The sequence below is a fragment of the Gadus morhua genome, chromosome 17 (assembly GCF_902167405.1).
Source record: "Gadus morhua chromosome 17, gadMor3.0, whole genome shotgun sequence".
NCBI classification, from domain to species: domain Eukaryota; kingdom Metazoa; phylum Chordata; class Actinopteri; order Gadiformes; family Gadidae; genus Gadus; species Gadus morhua.
Genome location: NC_044064.1, coordinates 7,295,438 through 7,313,615, shown reverse-complemented (window position 1 = coordinate 7,313,615; position 18,178 = coordinate 7,295,438). Strand labels below are relative to the sequence as shown.

The 18,178-nt window shown below is 43.4% G+C and overlaps 4 protein-coding genes across 6 annotated transcripts; 3 read left to right on the top strand and 1 right to left on the bottom strand.

Moving 5' to 3' along the window:
- The first annotated feature begins 1,020 nt into the window (after window positions 1–1,020).
- Window positions 1,021–3,326, top strand: LOC115529741 (uncharacterized). The gene is made up of 5 exons (XM_030338729.1): window positions 1,021–1,242; window positions 1,584–1,790; window positions 1,928–2,022; window positions 2,151–2,275; window positions 2,670–3,326. The coding sequence occupies exons 1-5, from the start codon at window positions 1,096–1,098 to the stop codon at window positions 2,894–2,896; spliced, it is 801 nt and encodes a 266-aa protein (XP_030194589.1). The 5' UTR covers window positions 1,021–1,095; the 3' UTR covers window positions 2,897–3,326.
- A 652-nt stretch (window positions 3,327–3,978) lies between these two features.
- Window positions 3,979–6,610, bottom strand: ing2 (inhibitor of growth family, member 2). The gene is made up of 2 exons (XM_030338728.1): window positions 6,318–6,610; window positions 3,979–5,369 (listed from the first exon to the last, which is right to left on the bottom strand). Exons 1-2 carry the CDS (start codon window positions 6,463–6,465, stop codon window positions 4,657–4,659), a joined length of 861 nt encoding a protein of 286 aa, XP_030194588.1. The 5' UTR covers window positions 6,466–6,610; the 3' UTR covers window positions 3,979–4,656.
- Window positions 6,611–8,518: 1,908 nt separating this feature from the next.
- Window positions 8,519–13,474, top strand: cd68 (CD68 molecule). The gene is made up of 6 exons (XM_030338433.1): window positions 8,519–8,762; window positions 9,664–10,268; window positions 10,606–10,728; window positions 11,193–11,262; window positions 11,738–11,908; window positions 12,494–13,474. Exons 1-6 carry the CDS (start codon window positions 8,714–8,716, stop codon window positions 12,631–12,633), a joined length of 1,158 nt encoding a protein of 385 aa, XP_030194293.1. The 5' UTR covers window positions 8,519–8,713; the 3' UTR covers window positions 12,634–13,474.
- Window positions 13,475–14,527: 1,053 nt separating this feature from the next.
- LOC115529862 (uncharacterized) lies at window positions 14,528–17,823 on the top strand. Of its 3 annotated transcripts, XM_030338987.1 has the most exons (8): window positions 14,528–14,662; window positions 14,869–15,005; window positions 15,134–15,250; window positions 15,523–15,576; window positions 15,884–16,045; window positions 16,404–16,526; window positions 16,770–16,834; window positions 17,156–17,823. In XM_030338987.1, exons 1-7 carry the CDS (start codon window positions 14,656–14,658, stop codon window positions 16,815–16,817), a joined length of 648 nt encoding a protein of 215 aa, XP_030194847.1. In that variant the 5' UTR covers window positions 14,528–14,655; the 3' UTR covers window positions 16,818–16,834; window positions 17,156–17,823. The 3 variants fall into 3 exon arrangements, with proteins under 3 accessions (XP_030194847.1, XP_030194846.1, XP_030194848.1); XM_030338986.1 differs by having other exon boundaries at window positions 16,770–17,823; XM_030338988.1 differs by lacking the exon at window positions 15,134–15,250 and having other exon boundaries at window positions 16,770–17,823.
- Window positions 17,824–18,178: the final 355 nt, after the last annotated feature.

Genomic DNA, 18,178 nt, shown 5'->3' with positions numbered 1-18,178 from the left:
GCGTTCTGTTGACATTTAAATCTCTTTTGTTAGAAAAGGTCAAAGGATTTGCGTACTACAAACGACTGTGTAGCACTCATTTAGTAACGGAATTGCTTCGGATTCATTTAATCGCCAATTACTAATTGCCTAATATAAGTCCACCAAACCAGGATTTCACTTACCCTTGTTTGAGTGGCAGGTGAAATCCTGTGGCTCATTACAACCACAGCAATAGGTTTAGGACCCGCCTCCTCACCATCAAATGCTGCCATCGCTGCAGATCTCATACTGGGTGCGTCCCCCCTTCAAAACCAGAAGGGTTTTCAGGAGGTTGTGGGGCGTGTTGCAGGGATCACCTGATTCTGTGGGATCTGGAGTCCGGCTACATCAAGGAGCGGATCAAACCCTCCCGCAAGGAGTCCCTTCTCTCCGGCGGCGTCTCGGGAGAGCCACAGCCTCCGACCACGGCCACCAAAGAGAAAACAAGTTAGTTTGTTCAAAAGGACCCAACCCTCCATCAGCTATGAGCGAAGGGAAGGGTTCTGTGAGATGATCTGTTCTGGTTGACTGCGCCTCCCTCCGGAGGAATTAGATTTTAGACCGCCTCAGACCTATTTCCGACCAATCAGGGCATCTCTTTCTCTGGTTCGGGGAATCCACCTGCCCTCTAAATCGCGAGCTGTGCTGTGATTGAGTGTGCGGATTGGCATTCGCATTGCCATGCGAGCCGACGTCACGTTGTCACATCTGGGGTTCAATTGTGGAGGACAGCACACAGATTTGGACAGTCAGAGAAGCATCACCAGCATCAAACCTCAGCAATCTGAAAGGAAGAGTGATTTATGTATAGAATTGATATGATTGATTGATGTAATTATCAATGTTTTCTCCTTTCTTTCATCGTCTTCACCGTTTTCTATTTTTTTCTCTGCTGTCACATAAATCCTCATCTAACTCCCTTCACTCATACCCAAAAAGAATCCGTGCCTCCCAGAATATTGAACACATCTATTAGACTTCTGAAATGTTGAAATCGAATCGAGTCATTTGTCGGCCACACAAAGTGGCTCAGAAAAGTGTGTGCGTTACGCGGATGGTTCCTCTTCTTCAGTGATGCCGTGGGACTTCAGGACGGAGAGCCGTTCCTCCAGGGGCAGGCGGCTGGAGCGGGAGGCCCGGCGGGAGAGAGAGGAGCAGAGCCGGATCGACAGGGAGAAGTACAACGCCATCGACCAGTACCTCCTCAGCGGGGACAAGCAGGTTCACAGGCTGATTCTAATCGGGCTGAGTTCACCCCGGACATTGTGATGGTTAACGCTTTGGGAACTGAAAGTCTGTCCTCGTGTTTGATGCACAGCAACACTGATATTTATCTTTCCCTTTTTGTTTCAACATAATGGACACAGTTGCTCATGACTTTCATTGATTCATGCAATCAATCATTTAATATTTTTACGTTTTATTTCTATAACGTATTTCTCAATATATTTGTCTCTCTCTAGTGTTGTCAGCGCTTTCTGAAAGTTGCTTTTTTTTATTTCTCTCTTTAAAGTTGACGTCGCTTTTTCTACGTTGCTATTTATCTCCCCCTCTCGACCCAGGTGGTGCTGTGCTCCTACTTCGGCCACCACCTCAACGTCTTTGCCATGGCGTCCCAGCAGCACGTCCACACCCTGGAGGACAGGGCGTCCCAGCTGAGCCTCCGGACGGCGGCCCTGACCCAGTCCGGCGGCTACCTGGTGCTGAGCCACTACAGTCAGACCCAGCGCGTCCCCTACGTCACTCTGTGGGACCTGCGGAAGGGCACAGTGAGTGGCCCCGGTTCTTTTAGTGAAGATCAAGCCGCCAACACAACTGGGTAGTGGAAACGCGGTGTCCGTCTTCCTGGACAACAATGACATCTAGCGGCCAATCTTGGTCTTGTTTTTGTTTTGTTTTTCTTTAGGTGAGAAAGAGGCTGAGAAACGAGCCTGGCGTTTGCTGTTTAGCGGTCACGGACAACGCCAGCAGAGTTGCCTTCGGGGTCGCAGATAGTAACAAGTAAAGTATATCCCATAACTTCCCCAAACAGTTACCAGTGACGCACTGAAGTTACCATTCAACGCCAGGAGTTTTTCTTTGCATTTGACTGGTCTTTTGTTAGTAAAGCACCGTGTGTCTGTCTGCAGATTGAAGGTTTGGGACCCTTTCAAACGAAAACACAAGTGTATCTCTGGCTACGGGGACCTGAAGTTCAGCGTGTCGAGCCGGCTTCATATGACCGAGGGCGGAGCCAAAGCGTTTCTGCTTTCAGGTGAGAAAATGGGAAACGAAAGAGACGGTTAAAAGGTCACTGGTTAAGCAACGAAAATGATATTTTCGTAATTCGGTGGCTTTGGACAGCTATTTATTAAATGGGTTTATTAAATGTATTAGATAACTGTTATTGTGTCCATACCATGGTATTCATACAGCTATTGTGCAGAAATTAAACACTTTAATTCCTCAATCTCACTTGAAATTTGGATAAACCAGAAGGAATAAGTGTAAATGTCAAACTCAAGCAATAAAAATAAAAGTAAATTGTAAGGAATGCCCACTGTTCTGGGCTAGGATTGTTTAGAGATGACAATTGACCCTGGTTTTAAATAGTCAGTTCGAGATTATAATTGACTGAGTTTGCTTTTGTTTGTTCTTTAACCACCAAGACAAGATCAGCCTGTGGGATCTGGACCGTGGGAGCGTCTTGTCCGTGTTCTCACCCGACGCCCGCATCCAGTGTGTGTCACCTCTTGGTGGCGGGCTACTGCTGGGCCTTAGCCAGAGTCCCTCCCTCATCAGCCTCAGACTAACATCACCGTCCGTCGCCACGGCAACCAGAGACGAAGGGGATCTGTTTGGAGAGTCAAGCAGCAGTGAAGACGAGGACAACTAAACTTTAAGGGCAGTTTTTAAAATATTAATTTTAAGCTAAATAAACCGGACCACAGAAAGAAAAGGAGAAAAAATATGGTTTGTAATGCGTACCACGACACCTTCAGTGGAAAACACCTGGATGGAGACCTGTGCGGATTCAGGTGACAATTCTGCGAACACTTGTATCGCTGTCTGTGCATTACATCTGGGGGAGGTCAGCCTTGTGCAAGACAAAATAGACTCTGGCTCAGGTCAGACATTGGAGTCCCAATTCAAAATGTTATTCATATTAATATGTTCATGTTAAGCAGGGAACCAAAAGCCATGGTCCGTTGAGAGCATGTGTGATGTATTTGTACAAGTATTTTGTTAATATTATTTTCAATGTTAAACTTTGCAACTGTGACAAATCGTTTCTTTCAACTCTAATAAAGAATCCAGATTCTGAATGTTGGAGTGTACCATGCACTTGTTGTAAAAATTTTAACTTGGGTGTTGTTGGTGTAAAACGGTGCAAATATACTCACTTTGGACATGAAGATGGAGTGTTAGTGTTGTGGTGGGGCTGCTTAGACACATCTATGGCGTTCTTGGGACAGAAACTGCTGTAGTAGATTCGAGAGACCCCTTCAGTCAGAATACCAGAGAAAACCAGAAACATTCACTGTATAGAGCTAGGGCTTGACTTTAGGCTATTGGCCCAATGATCGCTCAGCAAAATGAGAAACACAAGGACTACATAGGTTTGAGGTTATTCAGTTCAAAAGAGGATGTGAAAGGCTCTATCTTGCTCTCTCCAAGCACCTGATTGTAGATTTGCACAACGGAGTCATTGCTTCTTGTTTTTGATTATATCAATAGTCTGGGTGATTTAGACCACAGGAGTCAGAGAGTCAAATGGGTTCACTCACAATATTAGTGTTATTAGTAGTCGTAATTTAATAGTGTTGAAAAGACATTTGTAGCAATGGGATTTGGGGATCGATTACAAATGAAAGGCAGGTGTGACTGCAAACCATGTAAAAATGATGCAAAGGAAACTCGATGTTATCACCACCTTTGCCTAGTGGGGAAAGAAACAGTGAAACGTTTGCTCACTCGTCTGTTTAACTTTGTTTTAATGTGCTTATTTTTGTATATATATATATCATTATGTTGTACAAAAAAAACAGTGAAATCAAGGGAGTGCTTAACAATACGAACGAGGTCCAAAGAGAGGTGTAGAGCTCCTCTAGGGTCTAAATGCTGACCCCTCAGACACGTCACACACAAACGCTTATTTTCCGAGAATCATGCGGGCCTCCAGCATCCTTGATCAGGCTGACAGACGTTCAGAAGGGTTTCAATGGATTCAGGAATGACCCGTTCAGACGTTCCAATAAAAAATAACTCATTAAAGACATGGAAAGACATTGCTTTGTATTAAACTAGACTGTTTTCTACAACAATCGCAAACCAAAACGGATACACATTTTGCTCATTCACACTGAGAACCAGAATGTTCCACGGAACAAATAAAAAACAAAACAAGGCAATGGCTGTCCCTGACTGAGGAAATGTCACAACAACAACAACAACAACAACAACATGGTGACCTCTCCGTTGACTATAAAACCAAGCTATAGCCAGCCAGCGGTGACCACCAGTGATGTAACCGTACAACACTAACTAACAAGTCCTTTGACGGAGGGGGGGAGGGGGGTAAGCACCAGTACATAAGAGTCCTCGACGGATCTGTCGCACATTCACGGGCCGAGGCAGAGAAGGAGCGCCGCTGAGCTACCTCGACCGTCGGTCCTTTCTGTTCTTGTCCAGGCTTTTGTCCATTGTCTTTTCGCTGTCCCCCCGGCACTTGGGACAGTACCACTTGCCCTTGGGCTTGTAGGTGAGGCCCACGCAGGAGAAGTGGAACCACTCGATGGGACACTGCTCGTTGTCGCAGCCGATCATCTCGCCGTAGGACACCTGCTCGCACAGGCAGTAGGTGGGCTCGTTGGGGTCGATGGCGAAGTCCACGGGCGACGCGTCGCGCTCCTGCTTGGCCTTGCGCTTCTTCTTCTTCGCTGACTTGGACTTCTTCTCGCGGGGCTGCGAGCTCGGAGGCTCGTCCACCGGGTCGTCCGCCAGCGAGCCGTTGGCCGAATTGTGGCACGAGTCCCGGCTCTCGCTGTTGCGCTGGCGCCGGGGCCGGCGGGCGGACGAGCGCTCGGGCGGCGCCGGGGGCTCCTGGGGGGGCCCGGAGCGCCTCTCGACCGCGGCGGGGGGCCGCTCCGACTCGGCGGGCTCCTGGAGGCACTGGGAGTGGCTGTCCATCTGCCGCGAGCGGTTCTCCACCAGCTCGGTCATCTGGGTGACCACGTGGATCTTCTCATCGCCTAGCTCCTGGCTGAGGATGAGCGCGCGCTGCAGCTGCCCCTGGAGCCGCTTGCGTTGGGCGGCGTCCTGCTCGTCCTTATAGCGCTCAAACACGTCGTCGACCTCCTGGAGCACCTCTGCAAAAAAAACGCAACAAAACCAATGGATTTAACATTTTAAAAAACACAATGCCAATTTCTACTTTTTCCAAAAAAACAGTAACATTGACTAGAAAATAAAGGGTAATGATGAGACAATAGAAAAGCAATTGGACTGTGTCTGTGTGTATGGCTGTCAGGGTATTTCAGAGGTTCTCGTTCATGTGTGGAGCTCGGTCAGTGTGTATCCGCTGTTAACTCAGGGAGGAGGAAAATCTGCTCTTCCGCATTGAAGGGCGGGGCATACGTCTCCAGGAAGTGACGAATAACAAATGTTCATTGGATCGCCTCAAAGAAAAGAATAATCCGGCTGTGCAGTCGATAGTCGACGTAGTTGAACGGAGAATAAAGACTGACAAAATCGACAAAGTACATATACATAAAACCGTCTAGTGGTCAAAGATGCCAGTACATATGAACAGAGTGCATGCAAAAAGGACTACAACTGTCCTGCCTTCGACCACAAGCGTCCATAAACTGGGATGAACGCCCTCCGACAACCCGATTCATAAAATAAAATAACGCAAAACCATACGTGCAAAACATACAATTTCAGCACGCAATAACATAACGTTTCTTCGAGGGAGAAAGTTTGAAGGGCCACATGCTGCGTATATATATACACATATACATCTTGAAAAACGATAACAACGCGAAAAGAAATGGCTGTTCTGCACTGTCGCGTTCAAAACAAGTTGTTTACCGACGTCGGTCTGGCTCTTATTTGCGGTAATTCAGTCCGTACATTGCCTATTTTTAACAGATAAAGTCAGTCAGAGCTATAGGCGAGCGGGGGTTCTGGCGGTGGGGTTTGCAAAATGGTTAGACACAAGCCACACCATTTCTGCACATCGACTCAGAAGACGATTGCAAGTTAACACATCGAAACAGAAACATTGTGGTTGGTAGAAAAGGGCAATGTCTTACCTTGATACTTTGAATCTATTTCGCGTAGCAGAGAAACATTTCTTTGTATGTCCAGAGGAAGGGACTCAACACATTCCAGATAATCCTCCACATAGTTGATCAATTGTTGGGATTTCTCCGCATTTGGATAGTGGTGGTGGCCTAACATCGTTCCTACGATGCATAGAGGCACTAGATTGATATATCAAGGAATCGAACAAATGTGGTGTTGAATGCTCTGCTTATCGACTTTCGTGCTTACTGGGCAGTTCCAAGGAGCAGTTCACTTCAAACAAAACTGACGCCACTGCGCATGTGCAAACATGTTCCTTTTATGGTAATGCACCGTTGTTGCCTGTTGTATCGTACAGTGGGCGTGGTCCCATGCCTCCTCGCATTATGATTGGTTTACAGATTTCCCGGGAAAATAACCACCAAACATATCCAACACAAGATGTACAGTACAATGAATGAATCGGACAGAATAATATAATGTAGGCTTAACCGTCCTAAGAAGAATGAACAGCTAATGAATTACTTCATTGCTAACAAGGCCACTATGGGCGAATGCCAGCATGAGATTTGTGGCCAACCTTTGTATTAGCCCAAAATGCTTTGCAAAGCGAGATAAACCCTTTTACACTTTAATGTGTTTGTGACCTAAAACTTGGTGTATTGCAATTTTACGTTACCAGAAAGCACGTGCATACAATGAATGTGTTTAAAAGTGATGGTAACTCTAATTCAGTTTTCAAACAAACTTACACCTTAAGAAGGGGAGATGCGAGTGTCCAAAGTAAATGAAAGCCATATAGATTATATTTTTTTGTGGTCTGGTTCTGCTTTACTCACCATAAATTTGTTTCCTCTCCCTGCTTTTTGAGGATGGCAAAATAAAAACATTTAACTACGACGGTTTAATAGTATCAGAACAAAAGTTATAGTAGTACCCGGAGAAACGAGGGACGACTTCGAGAGGAAGGAAGGGAGACATGATTAGTCTCAAATTAACCCTAATATCGGTTAAAGACGAGTCTTTCTGGTATAGTCCCATGGCAGGGGATTCGCTCGGCTCTGAGGTGGTTTAATTAAAAACAAGCTATATTTTGATGTTTTTTTTATGCACTCAGACACCTTATTAATATTAAAAGTGCTAGTCTATATATCGATTTTTTTTGTAAAATTAAGAATATTATTAGTTGTAAGTCAATATTTACATTGCGCAGAAGCAGAAGACTTCTAAACTGCTATCATTAGACAATTATTGAGATGCTTAAGTTCGAGACTAGAGACACTTTTAAGATACAGCTCATGCAATGTAGTGGAATGACAAGCACTGTAACCGTTATCACACACATAGGACCAGGGCCATTTTTGGTACTGAACGTATTTGATCTGACTGAAAAAGTTTCAGTTTGTTCTCCCCTTGGATTCTCCTCTTGTAGCCTACATGTTTGGTACAGCTAGCAGGACCTTTATTATGAAACGCGATTGAACCGGATATGATACGATGATTTATAACTGGACCGAGGCATGATAATATATAGCAGGGCATGAGGAATAAACTTACTAACCTAAAGTCACTCGCAGACATTACGCTTACTTAGTGGTTTGCATAATACAATACAATACTGTACTGAAATGTAGGTTTAATAAAAAATGAATTGTGCAGGTTTGTAATAACAGTCGTAGTAGGCTATTATGTGTAATGTGTTGCCATCAAAAGGCAGGAAACGCGCTATGCAGCGTGCGCATTTAGGCAAGGGGTGGGGGGGGTGCATGTCTGTCGGGGGTCAGAACTCGATCCAGCAGTTGTCCATGGGTTGGTCTGTGAGCGTGGTCTGTGTCTTTTCACATCTTACAATGCCTCGCCATTTTCCTCCGTATAGGCCTACAATAAAGTTTTGCATTGTTACGTTCAGTAAAAGACCAGACAGCAAACCGTGGTGGCCCCCTCACATTTATATTTATTTTGGATTATTTCCCCCCCATTTGTTACGACAAATCCATTTCAACAACAAGCATTGGAATGTTTTTTTTTTTTTAATATATAAACAAAAACAGCCACCCAGCCACCCCAATAGACAAAAAAAAACGTAACTCACATACTATTCACAAATTGAGTTACAGTCTCACAAGTTGGGTGAGCGGTCATTTAGATATAGTTAGTGAAGGGTAAGGTCATCTATCTGTTTGGTTTCATTTACTGTTAAATGGCGGAATCAGGTTGTCCTATGACACGTTTGCTCAGCAAACGTTCATATGCACCATAGGCCTATTTTAGTTTCGTTTCGTTTCCTGGATTTTACAAAAGCTCAGCACAGCCTGCTTCCACATTGAGTTGCGTGCAGCCTCTTGAGCGAGTCGTGTGTCACTTCACTCTCAGCAACGGTTAGTCGGCCTGATCTCCAGCCACCATGAAGTGCGGACTTTTGTTTTTGGTTGTTTTGTGCACTGCTGCTTCGGGTAAGTCACATTCACATTAAATAAAAACTTGTAAGTAAATTAGGATTGTATGGTGTTAGACTTCTGTGAGGTCATTTTAATATAACCATGTTCAGAGCTTATAATAATATACCTATACGCTTGATTGACTGCATGTGGAGTAAGGCTACTAGGAAAGCACGCATCTCGACATTGAACGGTTTATGTCGAGCAGGCAAGACACCGCTTGATGAGTTTGGTTGAAGGAGTTAGGTTTCGTAGTTTTCCCAGGAGCCTGTGTGACTTCCCGTTTCTATTGACTTTAAAATGCTGACAATAATCCTATCTGTTTGAAACGTGCGTGATGGCGTTTAGCGAGTTTCCTTTACTGATAAATACGAATTCCAGGCTCAAATCTGTCATAAAGTCATACGTTCCACTTTTACTCGATGCTTTATGAAAGCATTTCTGAACGTGGGTTACGTGTACCCCTTGGGGTTGTTTGAGGAGGTGCAGGGGGTACTTGTAAAAAAGTTAACCTTTGTCGTTTCAATTTTGGAAATTAACAATTGTAAAATAATTCCACCTTCATATAATTAGTCGAATCAGAATACTGCCACTTGTTGTGTGTGATTTAAAGGGTGGTAAATATTCCCAATGAAGGACCAAAAAATAAGTGAACGACAAGCCCAATGTGTCTCACTAAGCGAAGTATTTGTAACATCCATTCCATTTACGTATTCTCAAAAACATGACACTATTTAATAATGTCATCGTTTGGCCCTCCCTATTCAGAATGTTTTGTGCTGGTGAAAGGGGTAGGCTGGAAAAATATCTTGGAGGGTTACATTATTAAATATAGTTTGAGAACAATTTCTTTACTGAGCATACCGTTAGTTAAGCCTAAGGACACTTAACCTTAGTTAATTGTCTTATCTTACAGTTGCTGAGGACTTTATAAAAAGCATCCCTCCTGCCCCGGCGATCGCTGAGTTCCAGTTCAGCACTCCTCAAGTGGGGCCCGAAGAGTTGGCAAACACAATGGAGCAGAAGAAGAAGACAACTAAACGGCACACCACGAAACCAAAGCCAATCACCACGACAACGATAAAGCCCACCACAACGACTGCAAAGCCCACCACAACGACTGCAAAGCCCACCACAACGACTGCAAAGCCCACCACAACGACCGCAAAGCCCACCACAACGACTGCGAAGCCCACCACAACGACCGCAAAGCCCACCACAACGACTGCGAAGCCCACCACAACGACCGCAAAGCCCACCACAACGACTGCGAAGCCCACCACAACGACCGCAAAGCCCACCACAACGACTGGAGAGCCCAACACAACGACTGCAAAGCCCAACACAACAACTTCAAAGCCCACCACAACCACTGGGAAGCCCACCACCACCGTCAAACCGGTGCCTCCCACACCAACACCTTCTGCCCACTTGATCATGGGAAAATACAACATCACCAAAAACGGCTCCATATGTCAGCTGGCTCAAATGGCTTTACAGATCCGCCTGGTGTCTGACAAGGTAGAGTAGCACACACTTTCTTTCCAAACGTTGTACCTAGCTCAACCCACACCAGGGATCCACCCTTGCAACTCGGGGTGGCTATCACTATCTCTGAAAGTGCACCAACAACTGCAAACTCCACCAGAACCGCCGTCACACCTATGTCACCTAGATATCGTATCGTAACAGAGAATAATCCTGATTCTAAAGTCTGCTACCAAGAGCTTCATGAGAGCCGTATTGTTCTGATGTTTCGGCAGAACCAACATTTATTAAGTTCTTAACCGCAATCCTACTTTCTGCTTCCTATTTGATACGTTATAAAAATAACCTGTTTCTCTCTTTCTACATCAAGGTCAACGGAACCTTTATTGTTCAGCCAGTCCTGACGAAAACAACCACTTCAGCTTGTCAGGAAAAAACTGCCTCTCTTAACATTACCTTTGGGGAAGGGTTCATATTATTCATATACGAGAAGGTAACTATGGCCTATCAATAACGGAAATGAAGTCTGTAACAATGACAATAAATGTTGTATTAGTGGCAGATAACTTCTACCATTTTTAACCTTGATATTCGTACATTGAGTGTGAAAAGGTTTTATTTTATTGCCAGGGTGTTAATATTTAATACAATGAAAGATTACCATTCAGCAATGTAGGTACTTTCATAAGGGAACCCTCCATACAAATTTAAGGTAGTGGTCATGTATTGTTGAGAATACTAGTCACTAACATGTGACATGGAAACTTCCTGTCTGTGGTATCTATCTGTGGTTGTGCATCACATTCCACGTGAGCTTTCTTGGGTCAAATCACAAGACTTGACCATGATAACCAGATTTTTTTTATTGCAATGTCAACATCCATGTCTAAAAAAAAAAAGCAAACGCTTCCACTGTTAACTCATTAACCCGTGTCTTCTTATCTGTTTTCTTTCCAGAACACCACCGGAAATAGCGTCTATGTGAAGGAATTGTCCTTCAGCCTCTTCTACCCCTTCGGCACAGCAGGTAAGCAAACTCCACCTGCCCCGCCCTAAGCAGCATGTGACCAGAGAGCACCCTGGAGCGAGGCTAGGTGTCTGGCTGGTGTCTGTCGTAATTCTGGTGGCCTATGTTTGACATTGTATGTTTACAGCCAGTTAATGATTGACAAAATGTCAGACTACTTGTGATCGAGTCGAATCAGGAGGATCAGCTGTCGGCTCCTTCGGGCTCCCGGTCGCTATGGCACAACACTAACCGATATCAATGTGTGAGCGGAGAAACACTCCCAAACTAGATCCATTCACACTCGACAACAAGTTCCCTTGCGGGACTGGCATAAACATTTTTTGTTGTTGCTATTAATAGATCCGATGACACTCCCTGCTGAGCTCTGTTCGTTGTCAAGCAGACAAACAATTCAGACACAATAATGGGATCAGACCATTAGACACTTTGCCACCACACTGTTGTTGACTGTTCTTTTCGGGGCCTCTTTCAGCTGTCAAGTACTCCCAGCGCAACGATTCCCTGCATCTGTTCGCTGCCCAGGTGGGTCACTCCTACTCCTGTAGGAACGAGTCCATCTACATGGGCAAGGGACTCTACCTGGACGTCAATCAAGACCGGATGCAGGCCTTCAACTTCACCAAAAGCAATGAGTTTGGCGTTTGTACGTTTTCCAAATCTAAATGTTTCTCTTTTTGCACAAACGCTCGGGTACACTAGAGGAGCAGCAAGCAGACATAGCAGACATGTGAGCTTACAGCAGGGTAGGATTGAGGCATCTACTTTGCAGCCTAACATCTTGGTTCTGAGCACAGACAAATGAGGAAATAAGGACTGAGTAAGAAGAAGAAAAACAACCATTCATTAGGATTACTTTTGTTATCTTGGGGATAATAGAGAACATGAGAAACACAACACAAATCAAGGAAATGATTTGTTTAAGTGTAAGGGAACAATAGTGTGTAATTATGGGTAATTGTTCGGGTTCCTTATTTACTTACCATCCTTATCTGACCATACCTGCCCCTGTATATCAGAATCAGGAAGGTTTTGAGACAAGAAATACAGGGATTTATTTTGGTCCAACTGCAAAGAAAAAAACAGCCGCATGAAATAAGGTGCAAAGATGACAAAAACGCAAAAGATAAGACAACCACGAAATGGCACTGCAAAAAAACAACAGTTAGAGAAAACGGGGGGAGGAGCTAGGATCATCTAACGTATGCGTGTGTCTCCCTGTGTGTTTCAGCCGACCCCTGCCCGGCGGACGTCCCCACTTACAGCGTGGCCATCGCTGTGGGGGTCATCCTCCTGGTACTCATCATCGTCGTGGTGGTGGCCTACGTAGTGGGCAGAAGAAGGAGAGCCAACGGCTATCAGGCACTTTGAGCTTGACCCCGTCCGGAGCGGCTATGCTATATGCTATATCAAACTGCTCTGAACAAAGGCTACGCAATTATTATTATCTAATTGGCTACGTTTGGTGACAGAATTGACGTGACTGCACAATTCATAACCCAATTCGATTAAACCCCCTAAGACGAGGTGGGGTCCATAGTTAGACGTAGTTCCAGAAGTAAGCATTGCATATGTGTGTGATGTGTCCACTTTTTCGACAACATCGTGGATCTTAACGTCCTAGTTTTTCTACAATGCTCCCCCTTAGTGGCATAATGGAGCATCATTACGTCCTCACCAATCACTGCTGGATGACCGAAATACGCAAACGCACACTCTGACACGGTTTCATCTATTTCAAAATGTCCAGCTGCAAATCTTTTTGAGTGGTTGATTGTTTTGTTGTGATAGAATGTTGTGCTTTGATAACCAAAATAGAGTCATATAATTTGAGCAGGGTCAATGTGCTTGTGATTTAAAAGGGAATAATGTAACGCATGGTTTGTGTTAAGGGAACATCATTTCTTCGCGAAACCTTATTGCACTGAGATTAATGCTCATAACAAGCAGCCAGTGTCTGAATGTAGCTTAATGTGAAAACGAATGTGCATCTGCTAATTCTGCCTGTCTTTATTACTGTACAAACAACGAAACACATTATTATTTTAAAAGTGCACTTTTGTTGCTATGTTATGTCCGAGATTTCAGTCCAGCTTTTCACGAAATAAATCAGTTTAGGCCACTGACCATTTTGTAATATGTCTTTCCCACTGATAAAGACCATTTATATACAGCCTCCCGTAATCATTTTTAATAAAAGTACTCAGTCTGATTGCGTGTTTTTCTATCTGAAAAATGCATACATGAAACACTTTTTCCTGAATATTACCACCCACTTCCCCAACCCCCTCCGCCTCCAATCAAAGCCCGTCTATGGAGAGCCTTGTCACTCTATTGAGCCCCGTTCCTTCGAACTTGGTTGCAGTTCCATTAGAATTCCACTGGGGACGATCGCATGAGTGCAGATTGAATGGGGGTCTATGGGGCTAGACGGCTAAATGTATCTCTTTCACCTACTTATAAGCTACTTACATATCGCAGATTTTATTGTAGATTCTAGCATTCTGCTAACGAATGCTGATTGGTCAGGGACAGACTTGCGACTGATTACTGATGCTTGATGGCATCTAAAGCTGAAACAGAATCAGAAACATTATCTTAAGGAGGACTTTCCGTCAAAGTTAATTGTTATATATTATATGTATATATATATACATAGTATATTATATATATTAAAAATATTATATATGCGGAAGTGGCAAAGTGACTCAGAACTTGCCGTAAAGCAGTGACGTCAACATCTGTTTGAACAGATTTTTACAACAGACAAGTGAATCAAAAATGCAATATTCAGTGTATTATCTTAGCAGCCACTTTTGAATGGAACTTTCAAATTACTTGGCAAAAAATGACACCCTGAGAAAAGTGGGATTTGAGGGTGAAACCCTGTCGAAAAATAAACAAGATAACACTTTTTGCCAGGATTTTTTTGTTTTTTATCAAGCAAAGCGGGACATTTTGCGATGAAAACAATATCCGAATTTGAGATCTCAATCATGGGATAATATTGCCCAATATCACGAGATAGCGAACCAATCAAATTGCGCCATCTTAGGAGGTTCAAGTGTAGAATGATAATAATAACAATCACTAATTAGATATTATATTATATAGATACCTATATATTAATATTATCTATATTATATATTAATTATTAATATTATTAGGAGAGATTTTTTTACCTAAAAGCCATTTCCAGCAAACAGCTTCAAAAACATGTTTTCTAGAACTCATATACTATGTTGGGAAAACACCATCCTATGTCTCCTTTAATGTAACATCGAGGACAGTAGAGCAGATGTGCCAATCCCCATTTCACACAAAAGGGGCGGGGCAGCGCGCAGACAGGATTCAGGGAGGGGGGCAGAATAACGCGGACGAAGAACCGTTATCATGGCTGGTAAGATAACACAATGCTTTGCTTCTTTATGTGTAAACAATAAGTAGATCCCTTTGCTAACGATTTGGGATTGTGAATTTACTAATTGCATCAGTATACGCAGTAACTTTAGGCATTTACTTCCTTCTCAGTTTTGTTTGTCTGGTAAGAAACTTCCTTCAACCCTTGTGCAACCATCCGAACGCATTTTTTTTTCTGACTTCAAGACAAGGAAGAGGGAACAAGAACCACGGGGAACAGCCCACCGATTGAGGTTGAGCAAGGTCCTCTGGTCTCGGTGACGTTCCAGAAGAACCCGGCACGCAAACAGAAGTACCTGGAGGCCCAACCTAAAGAATTAGGGGTACAAAACATCCACTGTAGTGCGTGTGCGTGCGTGTGCCAGCGCGTGTGTCAGCGTGTGTGTGAGCGAGTGTGGTCATAAGAGTGTTAAGATGTCAACCCAAACTATTTCTTGTTTACTTTTCGAAGATCACCCAGATAGGCCTGAGTTTGTATCAGATGTCCTGGGTGTTTGCGTTAGTCTACATCGATTCCGTGCGTGGCGAAACCGGTCTGAGGGTTTTGTTCACCATTGCCTCTGTAGTGGTGAGTATCATATAATGTTTCATTAGAAAAATTGGGTACCATACTGGGTCTAATTTTCAGATTCAGATTTTTTTTTACGTCAGCTACACAGGGATAGACAAACTAAATGGTCAACCTGTAGGCTATATTTTCCTTTATTCGATGTAGGAAAATTTAGCGAAAATCATCCACAAAATATTGTTTGACTATATAACTGGGGCCAACGGTGGTGACCTATTTAACCTTGCTGTCATTAGACAGGGGATTGAGTGTCCTTTGCATTTATTTCCCAGGTGATACTAGCTGGATGTCTGGCCATCGCTGCTACGACGCTCCACATTCCCACTGTAAGTTAACCGTAGAACAAAGAAAAATAAATATATATATATACAGTAGGCTATATATTATTTTGGACACCGGCTTAATTCTCTAACTTTGTAGAACTGCCCAGAGAGGGCCACAGTTAATTTGGACTAATCACAAACATGATGAAACTGATCATCAAATTGCTACAAACTGTGTTCAACACAACATATTGTGTGTTGCCGTCTTCGTTCGAAACCCAACCGTCTCCGGTTCCAAATTAAAATCCGATCGAACAGACATATTTAGGCTGGGGATTTCCCCTTAACCTTCCCCTCCGTGTATCCACAGTTGAGAGCCTGCCTTACCATGCAGATCCTGGCCATCGCTGCCTCGGTATTCGGCTTCATCCTCACGATGGGGCAGTTTGAGAACGGCGTTTTGCATGGCTGCTGGTTTGACGAGTACAGCAATAAGACGACCACCAAGCAAAGCATTTGCGAAAAAATGGATGCAAGTAGCACCGTCTCCCATGTTTCATCTTTTACGTTCAACGCTGTGAAAAAAATTGGGAATTTTGTGCAACACAAGTTGGAGGTGGGCCAAGAATGTTGAATCTGCCAGGAAGTTGCATAAAATGATTTTTTTTATTTGGTATTCATTTTGGGTCTTGCAAAATATAAATATAAAAAGAAAATACCAAAATGTGTTAATGTAAGTATTTTTCATGTTCATATAAATGCAAAAAATAAAGTTGAGGCAGACATAATTAAAGGTCAAAGTTACATTTGTACACTACATTGAGGCGTGACCCTGCATCTTTTAGTGCTATGGACGTCTAATGGCCACGGCCCTGTGTGTTCACCAACAGAATGTCTTCCATAACCTGCACGCGGGAGGGACGCTGGTGCAGACGGCGCTGGTGGCTATCTCCATTACCCTGGCGGTCTACTGCTGCAAAGTGATCAACTGTTGTTCACCGGGATCCAGAATGGTGAGGGACACGTCTAACAAAACAAGCCAAGCTTACTTTTTGGGCTATTTCAAACTTTGGACCCCCAACTCATCCTTTGGGTTTAGTAGGTTATTTTGCAATCGAACAAATCAAATTTTCAGAATTGGTCCAAAGTGATGTCCCTCCTTGACATCATCCTTCATGATGTAGGACATTGGATAAGGGAATATTGCATAACCTCAGTTCCTGTGGTTCTCATTGTGATTGTGTTTTCCCTTCCAGCCGGTGATCACTGTGCAAGCCCCTTCCAACCCTTCTGCTCCTGAATGAAGACAAATGCTTTGAAAGTAAAGAGGAATCACTGACTAACACATCCATTAAAACCACATATATGGTTTACTGCTACGCAGATGTTGAGGCAACATGCACAGTGTTGGCATTGATTCGTTGTCGAGAGCATTACCTTTTACTGATTAACCTTCTGACATTTAGCCATCCGACTGATCCTTCAGATTGTCATCATTCTGGGGCCAAGTTTGATATTAACTCTTGTGAACATTTGCAATATGTAAAACATTATTTTTAACACAATCATATGTAAAGCCATATATGTTCTCCCAGTTACAAACCACCGAGGTGACTGACTTTAGTTAACCCGTTTATTTCAGAGTGTGTCGACCGTCGGAGCAGGGGCTCTCTGGGGTGTGTGTGGTGATGGCTGGATGCACCACAGGGGTGCAGCCTCACCCAGCCCAGAGTTGTATCAGTCAGACTCGGGCCAGGTGAGGCTGCTTTAACTGGCCATCATCCACACACACTCCACACCATACTAATAACTCATTTTAAATGATTGATATACTTTTTTTCAGCCTTGAATAGGACACACTCTTTATCAGACAAGTATTTATTTCATTTTTTTATGCAAGTCAACGTGTGGCAATTTTGTGTTCGCAAGTGACTGCAAAGTGGCTCCAAGCTGCTGAAGTACTCAGCGTCTAGCCTGGTCCTACCAGACCATCGTACTTCATTTCATTGGTACAGAAGTGAAATGAAAATTGAGCGGAAGTAGGTAGGTGGGCGGTGCCAGGCTACTCAGCATCCCCTCCTAGTCCTATAACCATCAAGTATATGAGTATTCTAATACAGTAAACGAAACCAATGTGTATCCTGCAACTTATATAAAACATGCTCCTTAAAGTTCCCTACCCTGCTTTGTCTTTGTTGCACAGCTACTTTATATTGCCTTCTTCTCAATCCTGTTTTTACCCTCTATTAAAAAATGTTTTGCGACAAAGTAGCACACAGATTAAACACATAAAATAAATAGATAAATACATTGATTTGTGATATCAACATTGATCTCAGTTTGAATGGAAGTTTTAAGGGTCTTGTCATGATTGCATTATTTACATGCTTCTGCTAACGAATGCTGATTGGTCAGGGACAGACTTGCGACTGATTACTGATGCTTGATGGCATCTAAAGCTGAAACAGAATCAGAAACATTATCTTAAGGAGGACTTTCCGTCAAAGTTAATTGTTATATATTATATGTATATATATATACATAGTATATTATATATATTAAAAATATTATATATGCGGAAGTGGCAAAGTGACTCAGAACTTGCCGTAAAGCAGTGACGTCAACATCTGTTTGAACAGATTTTTACAACAGACAAGTGAATCAA

Coding starts and splice junctions, on each gene's coding strand:
- LOC115529862 (XM_030338987.1), top strand. Junction 15,251..15,522: donor TCACCATTGCCTCTGTAGTG/GTGAGTATCATA, acceptor TTTATTTCCCAG/GTGATACTAGCTGGATGTCT. Junction 15,577..15,883: donor CGACGCTCCACATTCCCACT/GTAAGTTAACCG, acceptor GTGTATCCACAG/TTGAGAGCCTGCCTTACCAT.
- cd68 (XM_030338433.1), top strand. CDS start 8,714: ATGAAGTGCGGACTTTTGTTTTTGGTTGTTTTGTGCACTGCTGCTTCG. Junction 8,763..9,663: donor TTTGTGCACTGCTGCTTCGG/GTAAGTCACATT, acceptor CTTATCTTACAG/TTGCTGAGGACTTTATAAAA. Junction 11,909..12,493: donor AAGCAATGAGTTTGGCGTTT/GTACGTTTTCCA, acceptor TGTGTGTTTCAG/CCGACCCCTGCCCGGCGGAC.
- ing2 (XM_030338728.1), bottom strand. CDS start 6,465: ATGTTAGGCCACCACCACTATCCAAATGCGGAGAAATCCCAACAATTG. Junction 5,370..6,317: donor AATAGATTCAAAGTATCAAG/GTAAGACATTGC, acceptor TTTTTTTTGCAG/AGGTGCTCCAGGAGGTCGAC.
- LOC115529741 (XM_030338729.1), top strand. CDS start 1,096: ATGCCGTGGGACTTCAGGACGGAGAGCCGTTCCTCCAGGGGCAGGCGG. Junction 1,243..1,583: donor TCCTCAGCGGGGACAAGCAG/GTTCACAGGCTG, acceptor CTCTCGACCCAG/GTGGTGCTGTGCTCCTACTT. Junction 1,791..1,927: donor GGGACCTGCGGAAGGGCACA/GTGAGTGGCCCC, acceptor GTTTTTCTTTAG/GTGAGAAAGAGGCTGAGAAA.